Source organism: Acipenser ruthenus, chromosome 4, assembly GCF_902713425.1.
Source record: "Acipenser ruthenus chromosome 4, fAciRut3.2 maternal haplotype, whole genome shotgun sequence".
NCBI lineage: Eukaryota > Metazoa > Chordata > Actinopteri > Acipenseriformes > Acipenseridae > Acipenser > Acipenser ruthenus.
In genome coordinates, this window is record NC_081192.1 from 35,554,449 (window position 1) to 35,579,138 (window position 24,690).

General features: G+C 36.2%; 1 protein-coding gene across 2 annotated transcripts in view; it reads right to left on the reverse strand.

Moving 5' to 3' along the window:
• Window positions 1-462: 462 nt before the first annotated feature.
• LOC117400539 (zinc finger protein 236-like) overlaps window positions 463-24,690 on the reverse strand; it is a 124,617-nt gene continuing 100,389 nt past the window's right edge. The window contains exons 23-32 of one of the 2 annotated variants that reach the window (XM_034000657.3): window positions 22,910-23,058; window positions 22,367-22,607; window positions 18,013-18,192; window positions 15,765-15,923; window positions 14,636-14,808; window positions 8,858-8,992; window positions 8,435-8,632; window positions 3,621-3,750; window positions 2,424-2,600; window positions 463-782 (exon numbers count right to left, since the gene is read on the reverse strand). In XM_034000657.3, the coding sequence (XP_033856548.2) occupies window positions 652-782; window positions 2,424-2,600; window positions 3,621-3,750; window positions 8,435-8,632; window positions 8,858-8,992; window positions 14,636-14,808; window positions 15,765-15,923; window positions 18,013-18,192; window positions 22,367-22,607; window positions 22,910-23,058 (1,673 nt within the window). In that variant the 3' untranslated portion in view covers window positions 463-651. The remainder of the gene's footprint in view (window positions 783-2,423; window positions 2,601-3,620; window positions 3,751-8,434; window positions 8,633-8,857; window positions 8,993-14,635; window positions 14,809-15,764; window positions 15,924-18,012; window positions 18,193-22,366; window positions 22,608-22,909; window positions 23,059-24,690) is intronic. The other variant, XM_034000659.3, reaches the window with a different exon arrangement.

Here is a 24,690-nt window from a genome sequence, read left to right on the forward strand (position 1 = left end):
AAAAAATTTGTTACACGGTGTTATTAAGCACATGTACAGTATCATGGATAAAAAATAAATAGTATGCAAATTCAGAGGGTATAAAGTATTCCTTTAAGCTGCAAAAGATAATAAGAATGACATGCAGTTCTTGGATTTTTATGGCATACATTCTGAAAATTAGTATGTTGGAAAGACATAGCTTGTTTGCACATTTAAGCTCAAACAAAAATGAAATCTTACATTTCTATAATATTTAGAGCAGGTTGCAAACACAATTACACAAGACGTCACTGGTACAGCAAACACACAGTTGTCTTATTACTGGGTACAACAAGATTTTATTTAATCGTATCTCTTTTTCTATTTGCAGCTTTGTTTGTGGATTTACACACACACACACATATATATATATATATATATATATATATATATATATATATATATATATATATATATAAACACACACACAAACACACATACACTCACCAAGTGTTGTACACTACAGACTTCCACGACTGCTGCCCGAAAACATTGACAACCATCTAATGATTAAAATTCTTAGGCTATACATCCTTTTTGACTCTCCTAACAAGTCACTTTATACATACATGTGTAAATGTATTTGTTTTTATTTTCCTCTAACAATATAAGTTTGGACTGGCCAGGAAACTATCGAAACACATTTGATATCCCACACTGCCAGTCATTTGAAGAATCCTGGACCACCTCCTCCAAGTTCAGCTCGCGACCGTCATCTTCCTCTTCTTGTTCCTGATCGATAGTAATTTCTTGTCCGCTGCCTACAAAATGTAAAACAGTAAATTAATTGAAATGTAATAACAAGCAAAAAAGAACGTTTAACCAGTGTGTGGAGCAGTGTGGAGTAGTGGTTAGGGCTCTAGACTCTTGACCGGAGGGTCATGGGTTCAATCCCAGATGGGGGACACTGCTGCTGTACCCTTGAGCAAGGTACTTTACCTAGATTGCTCCAGTAAAAACCCAACTGTATAAATGGGTAATTGTATGTAAAAAATAATGTGATATTTGTATAATGTATAATGTGGTATCTTGTAACAATTGTAAGTCGCCCTGGATAAGGGCGTCTGCTAAGAAATAAATAATAATAATAATAATAACCACAAACAAAGGCAATCGTAACACTTCCCTTTGGCACACTGTAGTACATTGATTCACTGCACCACATATGGATATATACATATGGAGAATGATTCACACAATACAGCTCAGTATTATTTTAAAGCCGATATCTGAAAGCTTCTTGGTCCAGAAACCAATATCACATGACAGCTGGATATTCTTAACTTTTATTTTATGGTAAATAATGTTTCCAAAGAATCATAGAATACATGTGTACCAAATTAAAACCCAATTTGTTTTCTACCATCAAAATGTCAGAATGTTACTTGGATGCAATATTTGAACCATATCAGGTCTAAGGTCGTTATATAATATGGGCTGGCCATAGACACAACAACCTTTTAGATGTTGTCTTAATTTGATTCACAGCTGTATTTGAAAGAGCAGCAATTGTTATTACTATATATTTAAAATATATACTATACTGATATTTAAAGAGTAAGTAGAGGGGTTCTGAAAAATATAGCGTTATACGTCCCCACGTGTTGCTACAACTGTTTCACTAATGTTTCTTTTCATTGTTAACATCCTAACTTTTTACACTTATAACTTTAAAGTCTGTTTCAAAGATATTTTCAAAATATCCACTATTATAGGTATGTTAACAATTGCAGCAACACGTGGGGCCGTGTAACACTATATTTTTCAGAACCCCACTAATTACATTTTCAAAAGTTTGTTATTTTTTAAAAATAAGAAAAAAAAAGTAAATGCTTGTGAATAAACACATTATCAACTATTTAACTTAAACATTAGAAAACTGAATCACATTGTTTGTGCACCATGATAGATGAGTAGGCTGAGTGATTTTGAAAGTGGCAGATTAAATTGCTCCTCTTGAAAATGGCACTATTAAAAAATTGGCAGTCGACCCAGAATTTTGTTGTTGTTTTAGGGCATTTTCATACCTAGTTCTTTTATAAAGATCCCATTTAGAAATCACTTGAAAACAAACAAAAATGTGGCCATTTTGCTTAGATTGGTTTCATGCCAGAAAATTTGAAACACACTGCATTGCTTGTTTAGGATTTAAATTCTACAAAACAGTGCCACTGACCTAGTGGAAATCCTTTAACATTTTCTATTTTGTAGGTGGACAAAGGGCACATTTTGTCGCCCTTCAATGTGCCCCAACTGGTCAACTAAGTTTGGTTCAGCAGAACTAACACCACATGCTGGCACTGGAAAGTAACCAATAAAAATATAACACAACATTTGACATGTTTTCAATATAGGGTGTTATTTAAAGAGAGGGGAGTGGTGGGAACATGTATTACACTCACCAGAATAACCATGAGACCTTTTCATATGTAGCTTCATATTGCTCTTCTGAGTGAACCCAATACCACAGATTTCACATTTGTATGGTTTCTCCCCTGTATGCTTGACCATGTGCACCTGAAGCGCACTCTTCTGGTTAAAGGCTTTATCACACTGAGGACACTGAAAAGGCCGTTCACCTGCAACAACATGAACAGATTATGAAATATGTAATCATCCTTCATTGTTTATAAATCTGATTTCATGGCAAATAATATACAACTACAAATTGATAATACTGGTTATCAGACAAAAAAAGGTTGTTTTTGGAGATAAAAATATAAATGCATAAAACAATATTTTCAGATCTTTTAAAACCTCTTTTTATTTTAACAGCTCTATACTGCCACAAGAACGATCTTGAAAGCATTTTTTTAATAAACAGCATGCCTACCACAGTTAAATTGAACCTGTTTTGTGGTTCAGAGGAGATTTAAGAGCACAATTACAATAATGCTCCTTTTAATTTCCATTAAAAAAATACTTGTGGGAGGTTAGTTCTCTTTCTGTTTTAAAGAGCAGATAACCCATTTTGAGAAAATCAAACTGCCAAAAATGGTATGTTTAATAAAAAATACAATCAAACTGGACCCTATTCACAAAGCTTTAACTAATGAGTTAATAGTGAATAGTTAAAGCTGATTTTAGGGATTGTCTTATGCCATTATTACCTCTCGCTAGAGATGAAATCCCCTGTGAAAGGGATATAGTGGAGGCGGAAATAAGTAGGTTTAACACTGCTGAATATATCTGGAGAGCTGCTTATCCAATTATAATGAAACTTGATATTAACATTCTTTACTTTAAGATACTGAGAGTATCTGATTCTGCGGATATATGGATGTGTCTGTTTGTTTGTTCATTCATCTGTCTATGTCACATTTACATTTTCGCTTATTATTAAATATTTCACTGCAATTTCTTATTCTATAGTATTCTATAAATACAGTTGATATATTTCATGGTCATCAACTTTTTCATCACACTGGTTGCTCTAATTTTTAAGCTGTGGCAAGGGGTGTATGTCATACAGCACATGCATACATACATAAAAGAGTTCAAAAGGTAGGGAATGTAGCCTTAAAGGCCATTTATTCAAACCGATTATGTTGTCAACCTAATTTTAATGTGGTCTTTATTAATAACACCACTTTATTTACCTGTGTGAGTCCGGTTGTGCCTCTCCAGTTGGCTGGGTTTAGCAAACGCCTTTTCGCAGTAAGGACATTTGAAAATCTTGGGTCTCTGGGAGCTGAGTGAGGGCCCATCTTGGTGAATATGTTCATGTTCCTAATGAAAATATAGAAACAAATACAAAAAAAAAATGTTTTCCAAATTCAGACACACATTTTTGCCATAATGTAACTGTAAGTAACTATTTGTGCTACACATTAGTTATGGCAAATATAGATTTAAACCTTTTGCTTGAATAATCCCTTTTCAATAAAATTTTTTTAAAAAAGCTGGCATGTTTAGTGTAAATAAATCTCTTAACTGTAAAATGTCCTCTAATTAACACGGACCTTTAATGAGTTTGTGAAAAAGCAAACAAAATATGGCTTTATTCTCCCCCCATTCTTACACATTCTTCCTATAATGCATTTACTGTTTTTTTTCTCTTTAAGAAAAAAGTTGATATGGGTATGAGCAACTCTTTTTGTTGTTTCTGTTCACTTTGTATCATATATTATTATTATTTTTATTTATTTATTTATTTTTTTTAAACACCACATTCTGGTTACTTTTAATAATCAGAATTATAAAAGCACCCCTGTGGACTCCACATAGCTCTCAGAATTATGTTTACCCTCCAAATACAGGGGTGCTTTAAACCACGACGAGATGACTGAAACAGAACATAGATATAAAAAGTGAATCAAAGCTACAAATATATATATATATATATATATATATATATATATATATATATATATATATATATATATATATACACACACATTTAAGATAGTTTTTTTTTTCTTTTTGTGGTCCACATTTTTTGGGCACAAATAGTAGAGCAGATTTCCCAAATCTCTGAATGACATATACTGTATTTTTTTTAAACAAGATTTATATATAGCCACACTTATAGAGCTACAATACATGGTAAGAATCATCAGTATTAAGAAATGCAGCCTTTAAGCATACAGTACAACAAACAACTGGTAGAAACCAGACAGGCCAGATATACAGGGCAGCAGTGTGGAGTAGTGGTTAGGGCTCTGGACTCTTGAACAATTGTAAGTCGCCCTGGATAAGGGCGTCTGCTAAGAAATAAATAATAATAATAATACAAATGTGCAGAGACAGTAAATTAAATATATATTTTTTATTTGAAGATCGATGAAATAGACAGGTATTGTATGTACAGGCATTGTCCCCATGTTTTGTGCCTTACCTGCATGTCATGCTGTTTAAAAAGCTAATAACCAGAGTAAAAATAAATAAATAAATAAAATTCTCTCCAACTTGGCCAAACACAGTACTGTTGTACAGTTCTCACGTCAATGTAACATGTCAGACAAAGGATACGCATCCCAAACTACACATTGAAAGAGCTGTCTTAGAAAGGGAAAAATGACTACTGCAGGGAGGAATTACTGTCTCCTCTGCCTTCAGGGTGGCAAATCTAATTTCAAGCTGTTGCGGATGAGATATTGAAAATACTTAAAAAGGCAAGTATTACACACTCAGTTATAGAATCATGATCTCTTATTTTAAGGAACTGACACAAACAGCCTACACTCAGGGCTGGATTAACGCACAGGCAAACTAGGCATGTGCCTAAGGCCCGAACTCAAGGGGGAGTTATGTTTTTTTTTTTTTTTACATATACACTGGAAAAAACTCACTGACATTCGAACAAAGGCATGCATCTCAAAATCAGATTGTTCTGACAGGTGTTACATAGATTTCTGTACCCTATATAATTCTGAATCCTCGCATGATTCCATGCCTGTGCAGATGCAGTTTTTCAAAGCTGGACGTGGACGCGTGATATTCTTGCCCCGCTGAGTTGTCAAGCACTGCCACTGAGTTCTGCTGCCGTTTGCAACAAATATTGAAAAAAATACCAAACTAATTCTGTAGCAAAATTAAGCGGCACATTTAACAGCACTGATTTACTAGATATACAGTGTGTTCAGGCTCCTGCGTACTCAATACACGAAACCCTTGGTTAACAGTAACCTTATAAAACTGTGTTTTATACAGGAAAATACATTTTAATTTTATTACATGTAAATACTGTTCAGAAACATCAAGCGTTCTCGTCCAGTGATGAAAAAATGCAGCTGTGTTGGCATGGAATCATCAAGGGTACAGAATTATATCGGGTACAGAATTCTACCATATGTAACACCTAAACTTACTTGTATTCCAAAACATTGGCGATTTCTCTGATCTGGAGAAAAGGATATATTCTTTAATTAAGCGAGTCAAAACCGACCCGATTTTGCGTGCAGTAAACTGTAACATATTTGACTACACAACAATGCACAGGTATGTTTGTTTTTTACTACTGTATTTATTTTCATGGACTACTGTGGAGCTACCGTTCGTGAACAGAAGTTTGAGCACCCTTCTATTTATTACCTCTTTGAACTTCATATGGTGTTCCTTGTTTGTTTGAACTGTTGCCTTTTTATTCAGTAAATCAGGAAAAATTTCTGTCAAGATGTGCTACAGGATTTAACGTGGCTTCAGTTTTTCCCGGTTTTATTCTGAAATGTATTTAGCATACCCCCTAGAGTTTATTTTTCTGTCAGATTCATTCAGTCATTCATAATAACTTCAAACTGAGAATTGTGTGTATATGTGTGTGTGTGGCTGTTTGTTCAGGGGTAGGGGGCCTGCACGTGTATGCTTGCCAAGGGTCCAGTGATGGGTTAATCTGGCCCTGCCTACACACCAACATGGTGAGCACCAAAGTAAATATACATGTAGTCTTTAATACTACAATGTTAAAACTAAAGAATTTATATTTGCTTGTGCTACCATGAATCACCTACTCACAGTATAAGACATGTTCAACTACACGATTCAATTTTCAAGGCTCCATTTCATAGTGTTGTGCATTCACTCATTGTATCGCATATGGGTGTCTTCAATCAAAATATGTAATTTGCCTGTATTATAGGAAATCTGATCAAACTCTACAGAGACACTGTATATATGTTATAAAAATTTTAAACAATTTCTGATATTGTTTTGGCTAATGTCTTCACCAGTTTTCCCCAGCAGCTGTACAAGACAGAGGGTCTGAAAGAAAGTTACCTAGTTAATCTTGTTTTGCTAGTAAGTTAAAAGCAAAATCTTAATCAATTCTAAATTGCACAGGGAGCCAGTGCAAAGAGGCCAAAACAGGGGTAATATGTTCACTTTTTTTGGTTTTAGTCAGAATACTGAACAAGCTGTAAGCGAGGCACCACACATTTTGGGATACCAGAGAAAAATGCATTACAATAATCAATTTTAGATTAAACAAAGGCATGCATTAGTCTTCTTAGCATCAGGTAGATAGATAGTTAGCTATATTTTTCAAATGATAAAATGATACTTTAGTAACTTGCCTAATATGAGAATGATAGATCAGCGTCAATGTCTCATTTCTAGTTTTAGTTCTGATGAGAGACTGCTAAAGTCTAACTCAAGTAAATTGGCATTCTTTAGTAGGTTCACAGAACCCAGGTAGATCTACAGTGCAATGAAAAATTACACAGAAACTGTAAGGCTCTGCAATGTTCTCCCTTGTTCATGTGCATTTTGCTGCCACCAAGAGATAATAACTACTGTACTACACAGAGTAAGTGCAAGATTCCGTTATAATGTTTGAGAGAATTTAAAAAAATGTTTAAAACAATGCTAGTATTTAAAATGTCTTGCTCGCAAACATTTAATGTTTTACAGTATGAGTCTTGTGGCTCTCGGACGTATGAAAATGCTGGTATGAGGCTCGCATGGTCAAGAAGTTTGGCCACCCCTGTTATACATCATCGCTTCTTTTAAACTGGGGCTTAAATCAATCCACATAGAATGATTAGCTTGGGTCAAAACAAAAGACACCTTGATGAATTACACTGTTTTGAAAGATTCTGTACTGCATTTTCTGTCACATGCTCACTTATAGCGAACAAAATGATTCCATGAATCTTGTTTGTCATGCATTTCTATTCCCTAAATTAGTCTCATGTGCAGTTTTGAAAGAAGACATTGCAAACATATTTTAGTTTTGAAAGAAACATATGGTATGGCAAACATCGGGAAAAAATTAGCCTGTACCGTATTAGGTACTATACAAAAATGGAGGTAGAATATTAAAGTTAAAAAAGGCATGCAAACTGAGAGCTTCCTTTCAACTAGTACAGGGGTAGGTAACTTGTCTAACAGTCCACTGCAATCCATTGCAGGACTTTGATTCAACCAGTTCCTTAATTTTATTAACGGCCCCTGCTGACTTTCAATTAAATAATTAAGGGCCATGTTAGAACAAAGTCTTACTATGGACTACACTAGAAGAGCCAAGGTTGCCTACTCCTGTGCTGGTTTAAAGTAAGCTCTTAGTTTGCATGCTTTCTTTTAAACTTTTTTATATCCTACCACCATTTTTCTCCCAAGTTTAGAATGTCCAGTTACATTCCTGAAAACTCATCACTACATCTTAGGAGAATTGAAGGTCAGTGGGTGTACCCTTCGATCCCACCACCAAGCCAGTTGCTTTTTTTACAACCGATAGGTAGCTGATGTTGGCGCTGGAGGCCAACCCTGCATGTGTCTGCTCACAATCTCACCAGACATCTGGCCAGTAATAGACTACACAAAATTATTGTGCCAGACATCACTAAATAAAATTTAAATAAATGTTTGCTATAACGTGTTCTCTCTTCAAAACTGTATATAGGACATATACACAGTGAAAGTGACTGCACGACAGGCAGAATTCATGGAATTAATCTATTAGCTGTACCAAGTTTACCTTGAGATGTGTAGCCCTTTTGAAAGCTTTGTTGCAGATTCGACACACATGACACCTCTCTTTTCCATGGGCCTGCTCGCAGTGGCGTCTCAGCATGATGCCTGTTAGAAACACCTGGTTACAGTAGAAGCACTGGTTCAGCTGGCTGGACTGGTCAACTTCACTGTCCTTTGGGAGGTCCCTGGTAACCTCTGTGACCTGCAATTAAACAATGAAAAAGTTAAGCAAGTTTCTTCATTACTTTGAGATTATTCCTGATTCTTTCACACTTAGTGGAAATAGCAACGTATTCCCCTCTAACAGTTCTTAGCATATTTAAAATGCACTTTAAAAACTTTCTTAAGAACTTAAAAATTAACATTGTGTCCTATTACTAATAGTCATATAATTTAAAGAAGGCTGCTTCTGATAACCAGGCATTACCCGATAGACATTTGCGTCATCTGGAGTTCCAGTGGTACTGTGGGTCGGGTGGCTGACCAGTATTACTTGCTGTGGAGCAGTTCCAGGTTGCCCTTGGAGACTTGAATCCCCAATAATTGCAGGGAATTGCTGCCCCTATTAAAAAAATGAATTACAGGCATAACCTCCTTCCTGCGCGAGCCATAATCTCATGAGACAGAAAAAAAGGCAAGCACGTCATTCTGAAATGCCTCGCTTAAACAGTACCCAACTTCCTGAAAATGTTGTGTAGTGGTTTTTATATAGATTGTATATATTATCAAGGCTCGAAGTTAATTAAAAGCATGTTGCTACCAATAATTTGCTACCAGTTTTTTTTATGCAGTAGCATTTTTCAGATACCTTATGCTACAGTATTTGACTGAACCTGAGTGAACACGTACATAATTACGGTATTCAGTTTTGTTAACACATACATTATTAGTAGTCTATCTTTCATAAAGTGGGAAACTACTGCAAATAGAGCTTCCCGATAGATGAGGTTTGTACTGCCCCATGTAGATACGTGTGAGGCCCACAATGCAAATCATATTGGACAGTGAGTACACATACCTACAGTACAGAACAACGTGGATACAATTTCAAGGTATGACGTTTATTTTAGAGACCAAAAGAAATATTAAATAACTGTTAAAAACATTATGATTTTATAAAATAACTGGCAATGACCTAACAGGATATTAAGTTTATTCAGTGCCTCATAAATGGTAATTTAAACTGTCATGGAGATTATTTTGTTATAATGTTAACCCTGGTTTTTTCTGACTATGAAAAAAAAAAGAAAAAAGGAGCAAATAACTAGCTATAACATTACCATGATCCAAGTAACGTCTCCCTTGTTTTATCAGTACGAATAATAGACGAAATACAATCTTGAAGTGTATTAATTTATCTATCTGTTTTCTCTTTATAATAGATTATCACTACCTTGCGTACTTCTCCTGTTTAACTAGTGAAACGTGTGCTTTAATCAATCAATCAATCAATCTTTATTTTATATAGCGCCTTTCATAGTGGACCACCATCACAAAGTGCTTTACAAGATGCAGTAACAAAAAGAAAATCCATAAAACTTTAAATACAGACAAATGCATAACACATTAAATACAGTGAAAAGTGCATAATACATGATAGTAGCATAATGATGAAATTATGTAGCAGCAACACAGCAGCTAATAGCAGATATCAGGCTTAAAGGGCATGGAAAGCAAGAGAGAACAGATGGGTCTTGAGAGCTGATTAAAGCGATCAACGGTGGGAGCATCACACACCAAAGCTGGGAGAGAGTTCCAAAGAGTCGGAACCATGAAGCTAAATGAGCATTCTCCAAGTGTGGTGCACTTGCTTGGGGATAACAAGCAGGCCAGAGTCGGAGGACCTCAGCTTGCAGGCAGGGACATAGCGTGTCAGCAGGTTGAGGGGGTGCTCAGGACCTGTGTGATGAAGGGCATTGTAGGTGAGCAGGAGAGTTTTGAAAATAATCTTGAACTTTACAGGTAGCCAGTGCAGCTGGGCAAGACGGGGGGTGAGCTGATCACGTTTTTTACATTTGGTAAAGATCCTGGCAGCGCCATTCTGAACCAGCTGCAGTCGGTTTATGGTGCGTGCCGGGAGACCACCATATAGAGTTGCAGTAGTCGAGTCGAGAGGAGACAAATGCATGACAAAGTATCTCTGCATCTGGGTGGGAAAGGTAGGGACATACTATGGAGATGTTTTGAAGATGGTAGAAGGAAGATTTGACCATGGAGGAGATGTGGGCATCAAAGGAGAGGTTGCTGTCAAGAAGTACACCAAGGCTTCATACTGTGGGGGAAGGCAGCAGCAGGCAGTTTCCGAGGTTCAGGGCAGCTATATGGAGATTCTTAAGTTGAGTTTTAGATCCTACTAGAAGAAGTTCAGATTTGCTAGTGTTCAGCTGAAGAAAATTGGCAGACATCCAGGCCTCCATGTCTTGAATGCAAGCTGAGAGCCGGGCCATGGCAGTGGGGCTTCCAGGGTCGGGTTTTAAGTAGAGCTGGGTGTCATCAGCATAGCAGTGAAACATGAGGCTGTGTTGGCAGATGAGGCGACCCAAGGGAAGCATATAGATATTGAAGAGAAGTGGCCCAAGAACAGATCCTTGGGAGACACCACAAGTGACTGGGTTTGCAACACTACTGCATCCAACATAGAAAACAGAATGCATGCGTCCGGATAGGTAAGAGGACATCCAGGAGAGACAGGTTCCAGAGATCCCAGCATACTTCTGAAGGCGGTCAAGAAGAATGGCATGATCTATGGTGTCAAAAGTGGCTGTTAGGTCAAGGAGGACAAGCACAGAGGATCAGCATTAAACAAGAGATTATTCAAAATCCAGAGCAGAGCAGTTTCAGTACTGTGATGCGGTCGGAAGCCAGACTGTAGAGATTCAAACAGATTGTTATTTGTGAGATGTTTCATCAGCTGACCAGCTATAGCCCTTTCGAGAGTTTTGGAGAGAAAAGGGAGATTGGAGATGGGACGGAAATTAGATGTCAGCCGGGTCGAGGGAGGGTTTTTTGAAATGTTATATATTTTTATATATATATATATATATATATATATATATATATATATATATATATATATATATATATATATATGCAGTGCCTTGCATAAGTATTCACCCCCCTTGGATTTTTTGTCACTGATCTACACAAAATAGTCCATAATGTCGAAGTGGGGAAAAAAATCTACATATTTTTCAAAATTATTTTCAAATAAAAAACTGAAAAGTCTTGATTGCATAAGTATTCACCCCCTTTGCTGTGACACCCCTAAATAAGCTCTGGTGCAACCAATTGCCTTCAGAAGTCATATAATTAGTTGAATGGAGTCCACCTGTGTGCAATTAAAGTGTCACATGATCTCAGATTAAGTACACCTGTTTCTGGAAGGCCCCAGAGTTTGTTAGAGAGCATATCTAAACAAACAGCATCATGAAGACCAAGGAGCTATCAAAACAAGTCTGGGATAAAGTTCTGGAGAAGCACCAATCAGGGTTTGGTTATAAAAAAAATATCCCAAACTTTGAATATCCCCCGGAGCACCGTTAAATCCATTATTAAAAAATGGAAAGAATATGGCACAACCGCGACTCTGCCTAGAGAAGGCCGTCCACCAAAACTCAGTGACCAGGTAAGGAGGGCATTAGTCAGAGAAGCAACCAAGAGGCCAATGGTAACTATGAAGGAGCTGGAGAGATCCACAGCTGAGATGGGAGAAACCGTCCATGGGACAACTATAACCCGGACGCTCCACAAAGCTGGGCTTTATGGAAGAGTGGCGAGAAGAAAGCCATTACTGAAAAAAAAAAAACATATCAAATCCTGATTGGATTTTGCCAAAAGACATGTGGGAGACACTGCCATCACTGCTCATCACCCTGAGAACACCATCCCTAAGGTGAAGTATGGTGGTGGCAACATCATGTTATGGGAATGCTTTTCATCGGCAGGGACTGGGAAACTGGTCAGGATTGAGGGCAAGATGGATGGAGCCAAATACAGGGAAATTCTAGAGGAAAACCTGTTTCAGTCTGCAAGAGACCTGGGACTGGGGCGGAGGTTCACCCAGCAGGACAATGACCCTAAACACACAGCCAACTGGAGTGGTTTAAAAACAAGAACCTGAATGTCTTAGAATGGCCCAGTCAAAGCCCAGACCTCAATCCGATTGAGAATCTGTGGCAAGACTTGAAAATTGCTGTTCACCAACGGTCCCCATCCAACTTGACAGAGCTTGAGCAATTTTGCCAAGAAGAATGGGCAAAAATTGCAGGATCCAGATGTGCAAAGCTGGTAGAGACTTAGCCCAAAAAGACTCACAGCTGTAATTGCTGCCAAAGGTGCTTCTACCAAGTATCGACTCAGGGGGGTGAATACTTATGCAACCAACAAATGTCTTTTTTTTGGTTTAATTAACTTTTGTGTCACAGTAAAAAATATTTTGCACCTTCAAAGTGTTAAGTATGTTGTGTAAATCAAATGGTAAAAATCCCAATTAAATTCATTTTAATTCCAGGTTGTAACACAAAAAAATTTGGAAAAGTCCAAGGGGGGTGAATACTTATGCAAGGCACTGTATATATATCTATATATATATATATATATATATATATATATATATATATATATATATATATATATATATATATATATATATATATATATATATATACACACACTGTTCCACCGTTTAATAAAACGAACCCAGTTAGTATAACACGTTGCATGAATCTTTTAAATGTAGTAGTACCATGCAGGAATTAGCTTTCATTTTCAAAACAGCTTGGATCTGGTTGTAACCTTATAATTATAATGCAGGATTCAACGATATTGTGGCAAACGTAACTTTTTTTTTTTTTTTTTTTTTAAATCGCTGTCTTATAGGTGTATGATTTGTTAGTTACCAAAATCTCATAAGAGGATAATTTCGTCCAACTTAATTTGCACTGATGAAACATAACCTGGTTAACCGTACTGATGGCATATCAAATGCTTAGATGACAGATATGGTTGCATTCTTGCAGAACTTACAGGGATAAAACAAAATACATTTCGACAAGGAATTGCATTAGTTCCATTACTTAGTTGAGCACAAGGTGGTTTCAATAAATACTTTCAAGTATAGGCCTACTATGTGATAGTTTGGGTTATTCAGTCTATTTAAAACAGTAGGTAGGTGTTTATTTTTTTAAATTATTTTTATATATAATTATTAGTCGAATAAACCGCTACCGAATAAGACCATTTTGCAACCTACTTTCCAGGCAAGTAGCAAATCCTCACTACTGCCTTAAAAAGTTAACTTCTAGTCCTGATAGTATATATTTTTGTTGTGACTTCCTGTTATGTGGAATGTAATAAACGAGAAGCAAAAACAGTGAGTTTTTTTCACCTTCATTTTACAATGCCATTTCCACGTTTGTTTTATCTGATGTGTTTAAAGTTTAAATTTCAGTTTTTGTTTGTTTGTTCAGCTTATTAGTTTATGAAAACATGTCATTGTTACTGTGAAGAAACAGCAATGGTAAGGAATGAAAAATAAATAAATAAATAAAATGCGCTGTCAACTTATGTACTATTTATTTTGGGAACAAACAAAACAACGTTTAACTTGAACTGTTATTTGGCATCCTTTGTTTTGTAGTTAATTCACTGGGGTAAAGTAAGTCCTACACAACTTATTCTTTACTCCTGGGAAATTTTTCTATTTTAACGTGTCACATATTGTAAGGGCTTGCTGTAAAATAAAGACACACACAGGGGCCATGGCCACGCCTCCTGCCGCTATGCTGTCTCTTGCCTGTGTTCAGAGCAATATAATGGCTTTTATCACTGTTTGAAAAATGAACGAATATCCAAACGAATATTTAAATTATGAGCGAATATCCGAACATGAAAATCCCGTGTTCGTCCCAGCACTAATGTTATACCTTTTATGCAAATCATATATGTATATTGAAAGACTATACAAGAAAAGCAATTTCCATTCATGCAAAAAGAAACCGCAGAAAGGTTTAGAATGGAATAAAAACTAAACCAAAAGCAAATACCCACACTTTTTTTACAATTTAAATACTTGTGGTTGAGATTGACCACAATGTTACTGAACTTCTGTTTTAGTTCCCTTGAAGATCTGGAGGATTACAGTGAGGTTGGTTCCAGCACGAACGCCAAACTATTACTAAACAAGATGAAGCAATGTGGTTCTCACCTGTGGAGCAATGTTTAGTGTCACTGTGTCAAGGCTTCCAGACAGCATGCTCTGGGTGTCTGCCAGTGTCAATGTAACACTGCCATCACTTCCCATTCCAGCAGAAGACATTACAAGGTTCTGAGATGCCACTGGAGCTTGGGAAAGTGATGCTGTAGGTGGAAGGCGATTAGCTGTTTAGGAGAAAAAATGCAGTACAAAATGTCAAATTTGTTTAAATATATTGTAATATAGCCTTCATTTCATGAAACCTTAGAGATAATAATATAGAATAAAGTGATATGGTCAGAAATTCAATACCAGTAATACTTATAACATATACTGAGCATCAAAAGAAACGTATCACTTATATTTGAGCATCAAAAGAAACGTATCACTTATATTTGGATAAAATTCACTAGATGTGATCGAAAAATGACAAACTCTGTTTTAGAGCAGGGGCAGTGACTTTTTATTGTGCTGCTTAACAACTGACATCACGAAGATGCTGCAAAATGATCTGTCGATCTTGGGCAGGTGTTGGGACTCTTAGTCTCCCAGTTTGTGGCCTGTCATTGACAGAGTGTGTCTGTTTATACCGTCTCGCCAGGTTTGAAATTGCTGGCTGTGAGCACCCAAGACAGCGAGCCACAGTACGCTGCCCTAGTCCAGTCTCCAATATGCCGATTGCACGAAGGCGATGCTCTCTTGACAGACATATTGCATATTGTTTTTTTTTTCTGTGATTTTCTTTTTTGCTTTTATTCAAGCTTTCAGTTCAATAGCTGAAATCACTCCACATGCAGTGTACAATCAACTGTCTCACTAATTGGGTGATTAAGTACATATTCTTCAGTCACAGTCACTCAAATGTATCATGGTCAAGGATGAATGATCGAGTGATCAAAAAGAAACCAAAAACATTTGTCAATGTCCATCATTTATATACCTTCTTTTTTTCAAAAATAAATGTGTTATAATAGTGATGTTTCTTTTGATGCTCGGTATACTTTATTTGAACTAGGGAAGTGTACCTGTACACAGTATAGTTTCTCATTCGATATGTTTCATGGTTGTCCAGCCTACAGGACAATACAAACACATTACACTGTCAATGCAAGATGCTTTTTAGCTAAACCTAATATTGTACCTATAATTCCAGCACTGGTTGGACTCTGAGATAGAAGCTGGTCATTGCCTATTGTCAAAGTTGCTCCATTAGGTTGGTTATTCATAGGTGCTGTCAACCTAAGGTTCCCATTCAACTCAGCACTTCCTGAACTGTTGTGTTGATGGATGATATCTTGACCTAAAGAGGGTAAAGCAAGAAGCAACGCCTTAACGCTGTCAATAATGTGTGGGACAACTCTGATTCAATACAATTATATTTCAGCCCAGGTCTGACAAGGTGTAAGGGGAGAAACCCTTTGTTTTATCCCACTGTAAATATCACGAGAATGGCCACACTCTCTACAGGCCCCCCCCCCCCCATTTGGCCATTTCTAAAAGCAGGTCACTTCAGAAAAAGGGCTTATTTGATGGGATAGTTTAATCATGGTAAATAATGATCTAAGCAGAAACAACAGATAATACATTGAATATTCTGGAAATGTATGGTACTGTATAAATCATCCCTTTAATATGTGGTGACACAGCAGGCAGCAGAGAGTAGGCAGATAATGTACCTGGTTGGACTAACCACTGCCTCGCACTGTACGGTTGTACTATATATTAGACAATTCAAGATTAGAACATTATCCACTGCCTGCCATACTAGCTAGAGGTTTTATTGGAGATTTATTGTATATTAACAAAGTTCAAGCTGTATTCTGACAAATCTGCTGATTGGGTGCACTACAAGAAACTGCTCTTTGAAGCATCACAAAGTCTAAATCAGTGTGGGTATTAGGAATCCACTGCATTGAATCATAACAAGGAAAGTATTTATTTTAAATGTATTAAAATAAATACCAGGATGCATTTTGGAAGATCACTTGAATACAGCATTAACCTTCAGATGGTACATTTTTACAGTGTGTTCCCATTAACAGTTCCAATAAAAGCCTTTTCTAATTTTGCAAAATACATGTTATATTTTTCCTAATACCACACATTTAGAACTTTTAACAAAAAACTGCTATTGTTGTCTTAATTGTAGAAATTAATTAATAAAAAAAAAAAGCTATTATGAACTCTATAGGTACATAAAACTCAGAAATGCTGTGACTGACTAAATTATGTATATAATTAAAGTAAAAAACATTACACTGTGATCAATCTTGTCGTCAAACTATAGCCCTTATATGAGGGCTCCAGACTGGGGGGCTCCTGTGGCCCCCCCATTGGATGATGGTGTTTCTGTACATGCCCCATGTGCTGAGAATGATGACCGTGCCTCTACATTAACTGAGGACCCTCCTACAGCAGTTTATAGACCCTATGCACAGTGCAGCTCATGCTCCTACACAGAGCATACAATTTCTGGGTATCCAGATAGATGCCAATTGGGCTATAACATTTATGCCCCCTGGCAGGGTACAGGACATTCACAGTTGCGTTGCGGCAGTTTTAATAGTTTCCAGTCACACAGTGAGGTTTCTTCAGAGGCTCCTAGGCTTGATGGTGGCAGCCTCCCAAGTGATAAGAACATAAGAAAGTTTACAAGCGAGAGGAGGCCCATCTTGCTCGTTTGGTTGTTAGTAGCTTATTGATCCCAGAATCTCATCAAGCAGCTTCTTGAAGGATCCCAGGGTGTCAGCTTCAACAACATTACTGGGGAATTGGTTCCAGACCCTCACAATTCTCTGTGTAAAAAGTGCCTCCTATTTTCTGTTCTGAATGCCCCTTTATCTAATCTCCATTTGTGACCCCTTGTTTCTTTTTTCAGGTCGAAAAAGTCCCCTGGGTCGACGTTGTCAACACCTTTTAGAATTTTGAATGCTTGAATCAGATCACCGTGTAGTCTTCTTTGTTCAAGACTGAACAGATTCAATTTTTTTTTAGCCTGATGCCCACAGCATTGTGATATTTCAGCATCTCAACACCATGTTACATCGTACTTAGGCTACTACAGTACTTTGCATGCGGAAATATCCTGCGTTTTCCGAAAACTTCAATCCATGTATACAGTTGAATTCTAATTAGATATTCTATCATTAATCATGTAAATACAGAAAAGTGATGTTTTAAGAAAATCAGTTTTCTGATTCAGTTTTCCGAAAACGTTAGTTTTTGGAAAACGCTTTGTCATGTAAACATACTGAATGTCATTGTTTTGTTTTGTTTTTTTACTAGTAGCATACAAAAAAAAAATTCTGGGATACAATATCTAAAGGCTTTAGGACTGCCCCACTTTTCATATTTTCTCAAACACCTGTTATCTATTGCATTTTCATTACCTGAAATGGTCAGTGTAATCTCTTGCGGAGTCGTTGATGAATTAGTGGAGTTGGAGCCAGTTGCCTGTGCAAGGACTTGACTGAGACTGGAATTATTGATCGTTAATGTAATCTCATGCTGGTTGTTGGAAGATGTCACAATTCCCTGGGAAGTCATGACCTGTGTAAGATCCTGCGTACCTAAGTAGAAAGCACAAATACAGCACTGTCAGGGAACAAACAGCTAGAGGCTTTAACAGGCTTAAAATATTCAGTAATGTTAGACAGTAGAATAGACTTCTAGGCAGACCTGGGATTAATGTAGTTAAAAATATGGTTTGTGAAAATAATTAAATACATATCACAGAAAGTAACTTATTTGAACATAATTAAATACAAATTGTAAATAATTGAAAATGATTAAATACAGAGTGCAGAAAGTAACTATTATTTGAAAATAATTAAATACAGATTGCAGAAAGTAACTATTTGAAAATATTTAAATACGGTTTGTAGCAAGCAATTATTATTTGAATATATTTAACTATGAGTAAAGCTGTTGAAATACATTGAAATACTTCAAATATATAACTGTAACATACAGCAGCCTAATTATTATCCTGCATTCTAAGCAGGTTAAGTCTTGTCCTTGTTAACCACTCAATTATCGTTTGGAAACTGCTATTTCAGTTAGATTTTATTTGATCAATTAATTGAACTATTCAAATATTTTATTTCAGTGGGTACATATTTGAAAACAATGAAATATCTTCAACCACTGGTTTAATGGCCTGTTTATTAAAATGAACATGTTTAGCTTTTTCCTTGTTAGAAATCCTCCCCAACCACTATGTGGTAATTGCAAGACTTGGTACATAATTATACATTTTGGATAATAATTAGGTTTTAGTTTTTGATTATTTATTAACTATTTGGGAGTAGCTGAAGATATCTATTTTTCCAAATAGCTTACATATATTTAAATATTTTCAAATAGTATTTGTTTCCTGCAACAACAAAAAAATATATATTTTCATATAATATTGGACTTTGTGCAATTAATATTTGAATATTTAAAAACCAAACTGATTTATTCGAGCATATATATTTAAATATTTCAACTATTTGAAATAGTTGGTGTTTACAAATAAAATATCAAATACAATTACATTTGTCCCAAGTCTGCTTCTAGGGTTAACTGAAATGGTTGTTCATGCAAGGGGACTTCTTACCCACAGATCCTAACTGTTACATGTTTCATTGTTCCAGCATGGCTTATCAAAAATGGCTTTGAAATGTACAGTATAGTAAATATGACTTAGTAGCCTGAATGATTATTAACCTTCACTCTAAACCCTAAAAAACCATAAAATATATAGCCCTGATTATGTTCCTCTTATGGGCTGTAGCTGACCATGTAATTCCATAAATCTACTCAAATGTGCAACTTAAAGAAACATGCTACAGCATGAATGTATTCTCATGTTAAAACATGATGGGTACTATTCACAAAACCTTATGGACTTTAATTTAGTGTTTTATGGTTTTTATAAAACAGTCTGCATTGAAACTTGAGAATAAACTAACCCTCTGTAATTGTTTTAAGGCAACATAGTCTTAAAAAACTTTCCCAAACAAAACATTCCTCCGAATATTGCTTAGAACATTCCTTGAAGTTTTCTGAATGAACTTGACATTAGGTAAAATAAATCTGTTTGCAAGCTTTCTTTTCAGGTAGTGTTGCACTTCCTTGGCACTTCCAATCCCTTCAATGCCTTTTTTTCTGTCATTAACAAACCACGTGCTTCACCTATTGACAGACATGCTTTGCAGCCAGTCATTTGTTTTTTTAATTGCACATATATGCTTATGTAGCACATTGAAGTGGACGGCAGGTAAGGTTTATGACTTTATAACCCCTTTAAGGTATTGTTAAAAGGATTTCATACATATAAAACCGAAGATTTTGCAATACCCCCTGATAATTAACCAGAACAAATTTCATCACCATTGAACAAGAAGATCTCTAGATTTATGTAAAAATGATGTGTGTGACATACAGACAGAATGGCACCAAATACTGTCAGATTCTCTTCATGAACTTAACTGCTTTTTTCATAATACTGCTCTATAGATCAGGGGTTCCCGAACGTTCATGGCAAACAGCCCCCCATGACATCAGGTATCAGAAGCAACCGCTAAAAAAAGGTGCCTATAATATTAAACAAACTTTTTTATAACTTATTACAGTTAGCACTCGGATATCCATTACCCAGATACAAGTCAGTCGCATTTTACAGCCCTTGTATTAAGAATAAAATTAATCCTCATAGGAGGCAGTGTGGTCCAATGGTTAAAGTCCAGGGCTTGTAACCAGAAGGTTGCCAGTTCAAATCCCACCTCTGCCACTGACTGACTCACTGTGTGACCATGAGCAAGTCACTTAAATTCCTTGTTAAATCAATGTCCTATTGTAAGTGACTCTGCATATAATGCACAGTTCACAGCCTGCCTCTGTAAAGCGCTTTGTGCTGGTGGTCCACTATGAAAGGCACTATATATAAAAATATATGTATATATATGTAACACGTGATTTCTGACTCCGTCACCAGTTTTCTGATACAAAGCCCATCTCTTCAATGTTACAATGTATTTTTTATCCGTGTTTTTTTTTTGTTTGTTTTTCTCGCATGCCAAATCAGTCTGTCTTTATTATGCAGTTACATTGTGCTTCCTCCAATTTCACATGACATAAATTTAGCAAAAACAAAGCGAACGAGACAAGCTACAGTAATGTAAAAGTTAATCATTAAACATTTTTGATACTGTGATGCATTTTTTTTTAAATCTGTGATCTTTAGTTGCTTTTGTGTATTTTCATTTGCAAGTGAACTGTGACATTAGGGCGTTATCGAGCACTATATTCTGCAATTTTGAAAACTGACTTTGGATACTGTTTTAATTCTGGAAATTGGTGTGGTTTTTTAATCTTTTGCTAAATTGCATTGCCTTTTATGCTTTACGCAGTTCTGTGCATGGGTAACATTTTCATTTCATTTTACTGTTGGGTCGTTAATGGGGAATTTTAAATACTGCTACAATACATACCTGATTTAAAAGTATGTACTGTATTACAGTCCTCGTGTCCACAGTCGTCTCTTTTGGCAAGTGATATTTTCAGAATCAGATCGTTCTGAATTAAAATACTTATTCTGCTGAAAATATAGTACTGTACCAACACAACCAACTACAGTACATTTAAAGGGAAGCCTACTTATTGTAACACACAGTCCTTTCAGCTATGTATTTTTGACATTGTATATTTTTTGTGTTCCCTGAAAAAACAGACAAGAGTTGGAACGGGCCAAAATTAAATAATCAGATATGCATCACACTCTTTCAATCGTCACTGAAGTCAAAATGTTTTAGAGTTGGATATGTGAGTGCTGACTATAATGCATTTCCTTATTTTATTTATCTGTATGGCTTTATAAACATGCTCACTGAGTTTAAGAATTTAATAGAAGTAACGTAATTCATTTGCAGTCGCGCAGTTGTAGAGTAGTTCAAAGTAACATTGCAGTTAAAATGAACTTTTTTTAATGCCTACCCCATTACCATTAAAGATTGTACAATATTTAATCGAGATTACTCATGACTGCAAGGTAATGCTGCATTTTACCCCCTGAAAATACATTTTACTCTCTCAGTGTTAAAATTAGATGGTAAGTTACTCCCAGACCCAAAACCGGAGCGCTGGGTGACACAATGACCCTTGCTAATTGGAAAATATATCCAGGCATAGCTCGTATATAAGTTCACATTACCAGACTAGCTGCCACACTGTATTTTAACTTAAAAAAAAAAAAAAAAAAAATTCCATTGGCATTACGGTTGCTGCTGCTGCAGCATGAAAACACTTCATATTATTTGTTTATTTAGCAGACGCTTTTATCCAAGGCGACTTACAGAGACTAGGCTGTGTGAACTATGCATCAGCTGCAGAGTCACTTACAATTACATCTCACCCGAAAGACGGAGCACAAGGAGGTTAAGTGACTTGCTCAGGGTCACACAATGAGTCAGTGGCTGATGTGGGATTTGAACCAGGGACCTCCTGGTTACAAGCCCTTTTCTTTAACCACTGGACCACACAGCCTCACATCTGTCTCAGTGATCACATATGATTCATATGTGATCACTGAGACAGATGTGACCTTACCAGCATCCTAATACACCTTATGAACATAATAGTGGTAACATACCCCCTAACTCAAAAGTCAGAGGACCTTGGAATGAGAAGCAGTGATTTTATTAGCATGAAGGTCTTCTAATGTCCTTCTGAAAAAAAAACCTAAAACAAAGGACTACCTACCGCTGTTACTTGTAGTCAGAACAGAGTCTTGTTCTGTCAGAGTTCCTATGGTAATATTGGCTGATCCCACATTTGGCTGCAAGGAAAGACCCGAGAGTGGCTGGATCACCACATTAGCAGGCACTGTGGAATCCCCTGTTTGGAGATGGCCGCCAGCTTGCTGGGTATGGCTGGAGTCTGTTAGGTGATGGGTCAGGATACTGCCTTGCTGCAGGGTCTGTTGCAAAATACTTGGATCTATCTGATTTAAAGGAAGGAAGGAAAAACGCTCTGTCTGACACACAATAAAATATAATTTTATTAGATCACCCATACCTTCAAAACACTCAGATTTATTGGATAAAACTATACTAAACTAGACAAGGGTTTAGGTTAGCAGTGAAGAAGACACTTGCCTCTACACATAAATAAAGAGGACACACAGTTTATAAATTAAAACAATCTCCAAAGGTATGGGAATGTTTTTTTAATGCTGCTTTGCCAGTAAAAACAAACATACAAACAAACAAACCAAAAAAAAAAAAAAATCAGTATTTCACTTACCTGGAGTGTTATGTTGTTAATATTGGTGGTGTCAATGCCAGAGATTTGGACATTTGGTCCCACTAGGTTAGTGGCAGTAAGCTGTAGCTGTATACCCTCTAGGGTGGCTAAGCCAGCTTCTGTAAGAGACACAGTGAGATCACCCCCTGCTACAAAGAAAAAGAGGGAAAAAAATAAACTATTTCTGCAAGGTGTTGTTGAAAAATGTAGACAACTTTCATGCTCCATTACTTAAGCATTAGGAAGGTACAATTCACTGACATGTTTGTTATTAATCATGCAAATACATTAATTGGAAATTACTTTCAGAAGTTCAGAAAAAATGCTCACTTTTGACACTATTTAGATACACCACTGTTTAGATCAATTAAATAGACAACTATCTCTCTTAATTACTTACCTTTAAATGCAATTTAATATATTTTATTTACTGTATACACAGTCACAGACAAAAGTATTTGGGCAGTTAAAAATGAGAAAAACCACAAAAAGTTATTTCTAGAATTTCTAATTGTTCTACTGAAAGATAAAATTATAAGTGAAGATTCAGCTTTATAATAAAACAACACATTATTACATAACATACATAAAATGAAAAACAACATGCAAAAACTAATTTCATACTTTGACGAAAGTATTTGGGCACCCTTACATTAGTATTTTGTGTGCCTACCCTTTGCTTCCTTTACAGCTTGCAGTGTTTTTTTGTTTTTTTTTGTATTCTGAACCCAGTTCCTGGCATCTTTCCAGAGACATTTTTGCCCATTCTTCAACACATACAGCTTTCAGTTCTGCAATCGACTTTGATTTCTTTTTTGCAACAGCAGACTTCAAGTGATTCCACAACATCTCAATGGGATTCAATTCTGGGGATTGAGATGGCCAATCCATAACCGTAATCTTCCTTTTTTTCAGAAATTCCTTTGTAGACTTCAAGAATGCTTAGGGTCATTATTCTGCTGGAATACAAACTTCTGTCCAATCAGCCTTCTAGCACTAGGTAACAAATGAGAGTGCAACACTTCTTGATATTTTGCAGCATTCATTGATCGTTCTACAATACAACGGTCACCAGTGCCTGAGGAAGAAAAACAAGCCCACACCACCACACTACCTCCACCATATTGAACAATGGGCATGACAGACTTTTCTTTAAATTCTTCTCCTCTCTTCCTCCAAACATAATGTTGCTTTCTTGGTGAAAAAAGTTATATTTTGGATTCGTCTGACCATAAAATTTGGTTGAAGAAATCATCAGGCTTTTCAAGTATTCAATGGAAAACTCCAATCGCTTCCTTTTGTTTATTGTTTTTCATAAAGGTTTTCGCCCATGGACATTCATCTTGTTAAGGTATCGTTGAATTGTTCGCTTGTGAATTTCTTCAATTCTTGTGTCAAATTTTTTGCAGTAATCCGAGAATTTTGCCAGGCTGCTTGAATTATTCTTCTTCCAGATTCTGCAGAAATCTTTCTTGGTCTTCCACACCTGGAGCTAGTTGCAGTAGTTCCTGTTCTCCTGTGTTTGTCAATAATGGCCCACACTGTGCTTTTCGGTAAAGCGAGTCTTTCTGCTATTTTTCTGGTAGTTAATCTTATTCGTTTAGTTGCATCACTGCCCTTTTGAGATCGGTGCTGTACTCTTTAGTTTTAACAATTTTTGTTGCTTTTTTTCAGCACAAATTTCCAATTTATTTTTCAGCACTTGATTATGTATTTATTTATTCTATAATTATCATCAGATTGTTGGTTTTCAATCATGATGACTGTCAATTAGCAACAAA